Genomic DNA, 11,026 nt, shown 5'->3' with positions numbered 1-11,026 from the left:
CCCTCCTTTGAGTGACTGAAGGGGAAAGCAGATAAGCTCTGGGGATGTGGAAGCCAATTCTCAAACTACTCCTCTGTGGCTGTTTCTCAGAAGCTACAATGAAACCTCAGCTTTGTGAGCACTACCAGATTAACAGACAGACCTGGAAAAGCTTGGAGGCACTAACCGCAGACTGGGTTGGGTTGGAAGGGACCTCCAACGGTCATCTAGACCAATGCCCCTGCAGTGAGCAGGGACATCTTCAAACAGAGCAGGCCGCTCAGAGCCCTGTAGAGCATCCCAACCAGTACCAACGTGGTTACCGTGGCACTCAAAAGGATTAAGTTTCTGGTGTCTTGTCCCCCTTGTTTTCCAGGATCCTCCACTCCCCTTTTTGTTCTCACTCTTTTCTAGAAGCAGCTGGGGCCATAGCTCTGCTTGGGGAAGCGTTGGGCAGTACTACCTGTGGTGACAGGAGTCATAAGCAGTTGCGGGCTGTTATGCAAGGAGCACAACTGTCCTCCATCGAGCCTGAGAGCTTCTCCTCTTACCTTGCTTTACCTCTAGAGGTCAGCAGGCTCCCACACTGCTGACTGTCTGTCTGCACTGGTGCACATCGGCATCACCCAGCCCTAAAGCTTCTTGGAATGTCCTTCGTACCGAGTAGCTGTGCAGGGATCCTTTGCTTCCCGGCTGACGATGGGTCACTCAGTCCATGACGTTGCCAGTGATGATGAATTCTCCTTTTCAGCTCTTCCTCCGCTCCTGTTTCCCACCTACTTCCACTACCACACGTTTTACATTGCGTACACCAAAGGGTATTGGGTGGTAAGTATCGCTTCTGGTGCAACCAAGAAGGGGGCAGCTGTGGGTCTTCAAGCTTTCTTCTGAACACGCAGCCAGCTTCTGCCTGGAGCTCAGCCGCTGCCGTGTGACACTCCGTGTCACAGGACGGTCAGTTTGGTGCAGTGTTCTCAGTGGCTCTGCATACTTTCTGCTAAACCCCTTATGTCCTCCAGCTCAGTAACAAAGGCCTGAAACCATGCAACAGGCTGTTTGGCTTGTCCTGCTTTGCCTCATTTGCAGAGCCACGGGGTGTTCGGTCTCCTTTGGTTTGGGAAGGAAATGGGAAGGTCTGCAGTGGTCAGAAATGGGAGGATGTGGGTTTTAGAAGCTGTTGTTCTTCCAGCCCAAGTGGGACTGTTGGTCTAGCACTCGTTGCCCAGAACTCCACAGTCAACACATGTTTCTGAAAGGTCACTTGGTAACATATTAATCTACTTTCTGGGCGAGAATGCTCAGATTCATCTCTGTTATAGCAAGACATGAAAAAAAACCTGTCATTTGACTCGCTGATCTTAAAGGTCTCTTCCAACCAGATGATTCTGTGATTGGCTTGTGCTAACTTGGATTGCTTCAGGTGGTTCAAGAAGCTGAAAGTAGATTGTTTTCTTGTACATGTAACAGGAAGCTGAAAAAATATTTCAGCCTATGTCACTTATAATTCTGCTCTTTTCTTGTTGTCTCTGGTTTTGGTAGGACTTGGCCTGGATGCTGACCTTCTATATCAGATTCTTTTTCACCTATGGATCGTTATTAGAGTTAAAGAGTCTCCTGGCGTATTATTTCATATTCAGGTGATATCTCTTTAGAAGGCTCTTCAGCCTTCTGCTACCTATTGTTTCCGTCTGCGCCTGCCTGCCTTTCTCTGCTAATCTCTCCATGCTCTCCTTTCCCATCTCATTACTTCGCTTAGTTTTTTAAATCTTTAAAGTTAAACCAAGACTCTTCTGCTCAATTGCTGGTTCAAGTTTCGTGTTGCCTCATTGGCTCTGGTGGCACTGAGTGCTGACCAAAATGAGAAATGTTTACCTGGCATAGCAGCTTTGGATGTTGAGCGTGCTGCTGGGTAGAGATAGGGAACGTTTAAGAGAAACAGCTCAGCTCGGGCTTGTGAAAGCCCAGGCACAGCCTTGAATGGACAATACTCTTCCCACTTGGATCGTTCTACTGATTCTAATTAGTTTGGTCCTTGGCTATAGATAAAACAAGATGAATCCCAGGCTGCATCAGTTTAATAATAAAACATATTAAATGGTCATGAGTTTCACAAGGAAGTATGAAACTTCCAGGGTTTGGAAGCCGTCCAGGTGCTGGATTAGCGAGGTTCAGCCCTGTGTTTGTCCGTCTGGCTGTGCTGTTGTTTCAATGGCTCTTCACTGACCTGCTTCCCTGTCGCTGACCTCTGGCCTCTTGTCTGATTGCACAGGATGCTGGAGAGCAGCTGGTTCGTCTGGGTTTCGCAGATGAACCATATCCCTATGGATATCTACTATGACAAAAACCTGGACTGGGTGTCTACGCAGGTAAAATATTTTTCATTCCTAAGAACTGTGGCCACACAGGTGCAGCTTCCAACCATTGGACAAGCAAGTCCTCTGTTGCAATGCAACAGGGTGAAAACCCTGTAACTGGGAAGTGAAGGTTAGCAGGACAATGGGACCCAGTTATGGTAACAGTAAAGTAGGAGAGCGATGGCAAGTTCATGGGCAATCTAAAACCAAAGCTCTTTCCTGAACATACCCACCTCCCCAGTTACTATGTCATTCTGTCTTGGACCTTTTCGGCTCATGCAGAGATGGAAGTTGTGGCCTGCTCTGGCTGAGCAATTTTGCACCAGCATCGTGCCACTGCGGTGTCCCCTCTTTGCAGAGACTTACTGGAGTCCAGCAGTAAAGTCTGAGCACCACAGCAGTTCCCTGCCACCTCTGTTTTCTGCAGACATAGCTTTGAGAAGACCAGGAGGAACTTTTGCCTGTCCATTCACATGCCCTCGCAGGAGCACAGAGCCAGCTCCTAGTGCTACCACGGTGCGTGTTAGCCAGTCTATGTACATCTGCTGGTCCACAAAGCTGAAGGGGGATTATGATGCCTGGCTTGAGGTAGCTCAGCTTGGGCTCAAAGACATCAGTTGATCAGAGTAGGAGAATCTCCTGTGCTCTTCAGACAAGCAAGAGAGGCTGCAGTCCCCAGTCCGTACTGACTTCGCTTTCCTTTCCCCTCCTCTAGCTCCAGGCCACGTGCAATGTTGAGCAGTCTCTGTTCAATGACTGGTTTACGGGGCATCTGAACTTCCAGATTGAACATCAGTGAGTACGCACCCTCAGGGAGCATCTTCTTGCCTCTTTGGTTTTTCTAATATTTTTTTTCTTCTTTTTTCTTTTCCCTATTCTTCTCTGCACTGAATTGTACAAATAGTTGTGAGGCACCAATGAGTTTGTCTTTAAAAAGACTGAAAACCCTGAAGAGAATCATAATGTAATTCAAAACCTTCACTGGACCCACAGGAAGAGGAGAATGAGTAGCAAAAATTGAACATGGGCAGGATCTACAAAACCACCCAGATGGCAACAGAGCCTCTCCAAAGCAATGGCTCGTAGGAATCAGTGAAAATGGACGGGCTAAGGCACCCTGTCTGTTGTCTGGCACAGCAGCTCAAGCCTGTGTTCACCACTGCTGCTATTATTCTAGAGACCGAGATATGCCGCCAAAGGATGGGCTTGTCTCTTCTGTGCTCCGGAGTAGTTATCTCCGGAGAAAGGGGAGGGGGGGAAGTAGTTTCTTCCAGCGTACGGCATCACTTAATTTGGGGAAATGTTGCTGTAGACAACTGCAGAAAATAACGGAAGGGGAAAGCAGGAAAATCTTAGCTGAGTTACTTGTGCTAAAAGCACACCAAGGGGAAAAGAGCCAGGAGCAGCTACAGACCCTACTCAGCGCGAGCTGGGCGATTCCTCGGAAGTGATAATGAATGAGAACGTGGGGAAGTAATATAAAGCACTGGAAGAAAATCTGTCTGTCTGCTGTTCACAGCCTGTTCCCCACGATGCCAAGACACAACTACTGGAAGGTGGCTCCTCTGGTGAAGTCCCTGTGTGCCAAACACGGTATCGAGTACCAGTGCAAGCCGCTGCTCACCGCCTTTGCAGACATAGTGCAGTAAGTAACGCCACACTGGCAGGACATTGAGGAAGGATGTAGGAGAGACTGGAATCCTACAAACAACCCTCGTTTCCCTTGTCCCCACCAACAGTCCCCTAAGCAACCCTGCATAACGTGGCCCCTTGTGCGCTGTCTCTCTCTCTCTCTCTCAGCTCTCTGAAGGATTCAGGAGAGCTCTGGCTTGATGCCTACCTACACAAATAAGAAGACAAGGCTTGACGGTACCATTCACAGCCTGCCACATCTTTGCATTCCCAGCAAGCTGAGGAGCAGGGACCACACGGGACCTCTGGCAGAAGAAAACGGATAAGAAGTGAAGGATGTGATTCCAATAGATATGAAGTTACTTGAGTTTTACTTCTGGCCTTTCCTGGTGTGTTGGTTCATACATGTTACGAGCGGCTAGGGCAGGCAGGAGATGAATGGTTAGAACACGGAGAAACGCTTTGCTAACTGTGGCTGAGGAAATACAGCCAAGAGCATTTCTGAGCCCAGGTAAGTGTTCGAGTCAGATTACGGACTGGTGCAGCTGCACACACCAAACTTCATGTCAGAGACTATTTTTTTCTGGTACTCTTTATGCAGAGGGTTTAATGCCTAGTACAACGTTTGCTTATTTGAAGTCATTTGAAATTGCACAGGGTGTTGAATTAACGTGGTGTTCCAGCAATGCGCTTAAATCGTAATAAATTATAATAAACTACGTATCACGCCTGCAGTATAGCAATTGCAATATGCAGTTGAGTAACAACATTGCTGATCTCTAGACCTCCTCATCGTCATGACACCAGGCATCCCCAGTGGTCAGAAAGAAGTGGGTTGAAAGAGGGTTCTACCAAAGAGTACAGAACAATAAGCTAGTGCCTAATATAGAAAGAAAAACCCACTAGGGGAGTGTCTTAGGTTCCTGAAAGCAAATCTAATACATCCACAAGCTACATTACTATAGGAATAATTGTACTCCTAAATCTCGTTTTGTCCTGGTGTAAGCCTGCATTTCTGTGTCAAGGACAGTTACACAAGTGGTTGTTACCAGTAACTCATAGAGTTGTTTTGTCCAAGACAACAGCACCCATGCTCTGGTTGGGTGGTCAATCACTCCATCACGCCACCTGGAGCCTAGGAGGCATGTAGCCTCTGCTTAGCTGCTTTTTGGAGCGTTCCTGGTCTGTGAGTGTGTTTCTCTGATCTGTCACATTTCACAAATCTGATCTAAGCTGTTTAATAAGCGAAATAGCAAATTTCCTTTTAGCCACCTTTTGGAAGGATTTATTTTAGGCATTCTAGGGAAGGGGGCATTAGTAAGAAGTAGGAACAGTAACAGTGAGCTGCTATTATTAGTAGAAAATATTCAGAATAATTTTCTCTAGCCCACAGTTATGTTAATAAAGCTAAAATTAATAGTGTTATTATCCACAATATGAGTAATAAACCTAGAGGTAACACCCCTGAGATCCTGGAACAGAGCCGGACCACGGAGGCTTTTGTGCTTCCCAGTGGGGTACAGGACACAGTGCACTGTGATGGAGGAGGGAGGATGAGCGCTCTCACCCTCGGCTGGTGAGATGACTAATTCTTTGTCATGTTTTGGCTTTGCTCATAGGCGCATGAATTAAGATCTGCGGGTCTTACGACCCGGGTGGTGAATAAGTGAATTCACGTGATGACAACAGGGGATGGAGCCCCTGTTTTTTGCAGGTTTTTGTCGTGTTTCTTAATGAGCCCATGAAGTAAAATTTAAATCACGGAGTATGTCGTCCTGTAGCTGAGAGATCAAACAGACTGTGACAGACACCAGCCCTAACCTGAGACCTGACAGACCCGAACACAAACCCTCATCCTAACCCTCAACCTAACTGCTAAGCTAACCGAACCCTAACTCGAATGGCCCCAACTCTGAGAGTAACACGAACCCTAATAGGCCCTAACCTCTACACTAACCCTAAATTTAACCCTTAATGGCCCTAACTCTAATTAAAAATAGGCCTTAACCTCCACCCTTACCTTCACCCATCACACCGACAGGCTGGAAGACTGAGCATAGCTCTAATCCTAATGACTGTAACCTTAACCCCAACGCCAACCCTTGCAGGCAGTAACCCAAACCCTAACGGCCCTATTGCAAATCCTGCTGGTTCTAACACTACAACTAACCCTACGCCATTCAAACAAACAGGTGGGACTAAACGAAGAAAAATACATTTTTTTACTTCCTGTGCCTTGAGTTTGTAGTACCGTTTTTGGAGCTTGTTCACGCTGTATAGTTACAGAAAGCCACATCATGTTCCTAAGCCTCCTAGAAAGTTTTGGGTGGCAGTGAGCTTCTTTGCTTCCTACTGAGGCTTACAGCTCTGGAAATGAACCCGAGAGTTTGGATTACAAACAAAATCAGGTCAGGAAGACGGGACAAGAAAGCTGGGAGAAGGGTAGGGCTGGAGAGCTGCTCGTTTGGCTGGCAGGAACAACAGCCACGTGGAATCACAGGAAGGAACTCCTCAGCACACTTGGGCTCCAGACCCTGCACCAGCTCCGTTGCCCTTCTCTGGACACACTCCAGCCCCTCAAGGTCCTTCTAGCAGGGAGGGGCCCAAACTGAACCCAGGATTCAAGGGGCAACCTCACCAGTGCCCCCAGTGCAGAGGGACACTCCCTGCCCCGCTCCTGCTGGCCACACTATTGCTGATAGAAGCCCGGATGCCATTTGCCTTCTTGGCCACCTGGGCACACTGATAACTCCTCTTCAGCTGCTGTTTACCAACACCCCCAGATCCTTTTCCCCAGGCAGTTTCCAGCCACCCTTGCCCCAGCCTGGAGCGTTCCAGGAGGTTGGTGTGATCCAAGCGCATGACCTAGCACTTGGCCTTGTTGAACCTCATACCATGGGCCTCAGCCCATCGATCCTGCCTGTCCAGATCCCTCCATGGAGCCTCCCTTCCTTCAAGCAGGTCAACACTCCCACCTAACTTGGCATTGTCTGCAAACTTGGTGAGGGTGCACTTGATCATCTCGTCCAGATCACTGGTGAAGATATTGAAGAGAACAGGCCCCAGCACTGAGCCCTGGGGGACATTAGCAAACTCCTGGGGAACTCGCCATGATGCAAAGCTTCTTCAGACTGCATCCTGGCTACTTTTTGCATCAGCATCACACCAGGTTGAGTGCCAGCTCACGCTTATTAGGTAGTTTTGTGAGTTCAAGAGTAAACTGGATTACCTGGGTGGGCTCAGCTTTGGGCTCTGCCAGGCAGAAGGTGAGCCAGAGAAGGAGGATAATCCAGGCGCTCTAAATCACCTTGGAGAGGAGGCAATATCTTTCTGTTAGTCAATACAAGAGCATGTTCTTTGTCTGAAGTGAGTACCGTCATGAGTACAGCTCAGACCCTGAAAGACAGGACTGACTTTGCAAAGGGGACATTGGCACCAAGAAGAGTCATTTGTGTATGAGCAGCGCAAACCACTTGCTTACAGTATGGAAAGCGATGGGGTTAAAGAGAGCTCTGGCCTGGTAAAGAGACGAAAGGGAAGTCTCTGATTAGATAACGAATGGACTTTGTATTGTTTGTGCTCTCGAGCCCCGCTCCCCACCGACTGCTGCCCAAACCCTTTAACCCCGCACAGGAAACCCTGCAGTGATGTTCAGCTGTTACCAGCACAATGCACACATCCCGCACCACGGCAGTAAAAAGCGGTTCCTGCAAACTCCGTGGGAGAAGTAAGGGGTGAGGCAGGACTCAGAACGCTTTCAGTCCCATTTCCACTATTTTAAAGAGCTTTTTAAAATTACCTGAGGTAGTCTTTGAAAATAATTTTCTTGGGAAGAGAGGTAGATGTCACTGAGGGACGTGGTTTAGGACCCTGGCAGCACAGGGTGAATGGCTGGACTCGATGATCTTAAAGGTCTCTTCCAACCAGATGATTCTGTGATTCCACGATTTTGAAGACCAACATTTGATTTGCGGACTTTGGATATCATTGGGCTTCTAGTGCAATTTGCAGGCAGGATCCCCGGAAGTCAAAAGGCAATAAAAACAAAAAGAGCCACAAATGTTTTCATTAGTCGAGGACCCAGCAGTGTGGAACGAAGAAAAGTGCACAAGAAGGGTGAGCCAGACTGAGATGAAGTGCTGTGGGTAAATACGTGGAATAAAGTTCTGCTCTGGTCAGGAGGATGTCAAAACATTTGGGGGTTTTTTATTTTGAAAGTACAACTCGCAGTTTAGCAAGCTTTAGTGCGTGACCTGAGAACAAACTCCAGCACAGCTCCTGAGGGCCTGATTACTCTCCGGCTGGATTGCCAGCTGCACGGGGGTTGAAGTTTGACTTTGGGTGGAACCCCCCCGTGACAAAGTTCAAGCTTACACAGCTCAACCACTCGGGCTCTGCGCAGCGGTGCAGGCTGTCCACATGCCATCGTCACCAGTGAAGCGAATACTGAGCTACTTCACTCTGTTTCCACACCACTGCCTCATCGGTTGGCCCCAATAGGCTTTTGCAAAAGCGCGGGGGAATCTTCTCCTGTCCAAATGACCCATCCCCACAACCAAAACCATCCTGAGCTAGAAGAGGACCTCAGAGCTTCTCGCATGGGACAGGTTTTACACAGGAAAAGTCCATCTGTACCTTCTTCACAGTGCAAAAGAGAAAGGGAAGGGGACAGATGCTTTACCTCAAAGAGCTGTTTGTGAGATGATGGTGCAGCACAGATGATAAAGGTCTTTAACTCAGTCTGGATTCAAGAGCCAAGAGGGAACCTAGCAATTACTAACAGAGAAACCACAGATCTGCCAAAATGGCCTTATTTCATTTACAATCAAACCAGAGCCTCAGTTCTCTTCCCAGCTCTGTCCACACTGGCCTTATGCAACTGCCCAAGTTCCATCCTCACACCAGTTGAGTCAAGGCTATCCTCAAGTCCAGCTTTACGTGACCTGTATCTTGATCACACAGTTGGGAAGCCAAACATTGGTTCAGCTATGTTCTGGAAACTGCCTGGGAGGAAAGGTCAAACTTCACTGTGCACTGTGGATCTTCCTGTGACCTGCCAGCAATGAGAGAGGACACGCAACACAAGCTCCACTCGAGGCCCCAAATGCCACAGCAAACAAGACTCACAGTGCAGGAAGAATCACAGACTGGTATGGCTTGGAAGGGACCTTCAAAGCTCCTCCAGTCCATCCCCCTGCAGGGAGCAGGGTGCCCAGAGCCCCAAGGGCCTGGGATGTTAACAGGGATGGGGCATCTACAAGCCCTCCAGGCAACCTGGGCCAGTGTTTTACCACCCCTATCATAAAACATTTCTTTTCTTATCTAGTCTCCCCGCTTCCAGTTTAAAACCATTGCCCCTTGTCCTGTCACAACAGCCCCTGATGCAAAGTCTGTCCCCATCTTTCTTATGGGCCATAAGGCCTCCCCAGAGCCTGCCCTCCTCTGGGCTGAAGAACCCCAACTCTCTCAGCCTGTCCTCAAGGTGTCTCACACACCTGTCTGAGAATTCATGAATCAGGTCTCCAAGCGGAGAACAAAGAGCCTTGTCCTCCAAGGGGAGAACATCTGGCAAACTGTTGTGGTCTATTTAACAGACACTGAAGCCACAGATACCTGCACGCTGCTCAGGAAACAACCTCCATCCGCAGCTTTCAGCAGGCACTGAGCTACCTGGGGTCAGGAAAGGAATTCAGGGCTCGCTTTCTCCAACACACACAAAACAGTAACTATCTGATCCAAACCTACCTCACCCTTTATCACTGGAGAACATTTCGCAATCCCATACACTCACTCATCTCCTGGCACAGCCCTCTCCAGCCAATGGCCACTAAGAGTCTGGAATCTGCTAATTATTTTTGGCTGCTCAAGTCCAGATTTTCTGGAAAAGGGAGAACAACCTAGGAATAAAGGGGAAGGGCCCATGAGGAGAGGTACTCCTGGAGCAGCTGCAATTTCCAAAATATGAGTTTCAAATTAATTCCCGATTCCACCATCTAAAAATCAAACAGTAATGGGAAGACGTGGAGCAGTTCTCATTCCCATGTAACTGAAAGTCATACTGCAACAACCTAACCAAGGGGTATTTGATTTTACTTAAGCAGAACACAAAGTCAAAATACAGGCGAGATTGTGTCAGGTCATGTCAACAGTGGTTTTATTCTCATGGTAAGTAGCTCTAAATGGCCCTATCATCTTATTTATTCAAAGAAATAAACAATATTGTTCTTCCAGTGTGCCTTAACCTTCTCGCTGCCTTTTGAAAAAGGCCAAGTTTTCCTGTGGAACACTTGTCATGGTCTGTTTGGCAGCACAGAGCATGGGCCAGTCTTTTAAGAAACTACACTCAAACACAGAACCACTGTATCATTTTGGTTGGAAAAGCCCTTCCAGCTCCTCCAGTCCCCTCGTTCCCCAGCACTGCCCAGTCCCCGCTGACCCCTGTCCCTCAGCAGCACCTCCACACGGCTGGGAAACCCCTCTGGGGGGTTTCCTCCACCACTGCCCTGGGCAGCCTGGGCCAGCCCTGGACAACCCCAATGGCCAAATAACTAAGTGCTGAAACGGCTCCTGCACCATCTCCAAACAACAGATGAAGGTGTGAACTATAACCATTTGAAAACATTCATACAGAAAACAAACGCTGCCAAGGGATTTTTAAATTGTTTTATTTCAGAAGTAAGAGGAAGACAATCTAATCCATTCAGCAGACACAAAAGTAAAGAATTAAGTCTTGCCTGTTCTCCAAAACTCAGTAGGATTCTACCTTCCAGCAAGAAATATTCTCACCCCTTCACAAAACATTCCCAGCTCTCACCTGCCTGATCAGGTAAGAATCCAGCTGAAGCCCAGAACAGCGCAGGTGATGTTACCACTTCATATCACTTAACTGCGCCTCGATCACAGCTCATTCTCCACAGTAGATTAGTAGGTGAATGACTTGGAGAAGTAGCAGCTTTCTACAGAATACTGAAAAAAACTGCTATGATTTGAAATTCGTGTAACATTTGCTCGAGTTAAGAGCTTGTAGCTGAGCTCTGAAATCCTTGTATCATCATTCCTGC

The 11,026-nt window shown here is 48.0% G+C and overlaps 1 protein-coding gene across 1 annotated transcript in view; it reads left to right on the top strand.

Moving 5' to 3' along the window:
• The window catches only part of LOC104492898 (fatty acid desaturase 1-like), a 10,524-nt gene extending 6,339 nt beyond the window's left edge, over positions 1–4,185 (top strand). Inside the window, exons 7-12 of the mRNA XM_010135502.1 lie at positions 731–807; positions 1,519–1,616; positions 2,249–2,345; positions 3,049–3,128; positions 3,853–3,978; positions 4,134–4,185. Coding sequence (XP_010133804.1) covers positions 731–807; positions 1,519–1,616; positions 2,249–2,345; positions 3,049–3,128; positions 3,853–3,978; positions 4,134–4,185 — 530 coding nt within the window. The remainder of the gene's footprint in view (positions 1–730; positions 808–1,518; positions 1,617–2,248; positions 2,346–3,048; positions 3,129–3,852; positions 3,979–4,133) is intronic.
• Positions 4,186–11,026: the final 6,841 nt, after the last annotated feature.

This window comes from Buceros rhinoceros, unplaced genomic scaffold, assembly GCF_000710305.1.
Source record: "Buceros rhinoceros silvestris isolate BGI_N320 unplaced genomic scaffold, ASM71030v1 scaffold14474, whole genome shotgun sequence".
NCBI classification, from domain to species: domain Eukaryota; kingdom Metazoa; phylum Chordata; class Aves; order Bucerotiformes; family Bucerotidae; genus Buceros; species Buceros rhinoceros.
This window is presented reverse-complemented; position numbering and strand designations above follow the sequence as displayed.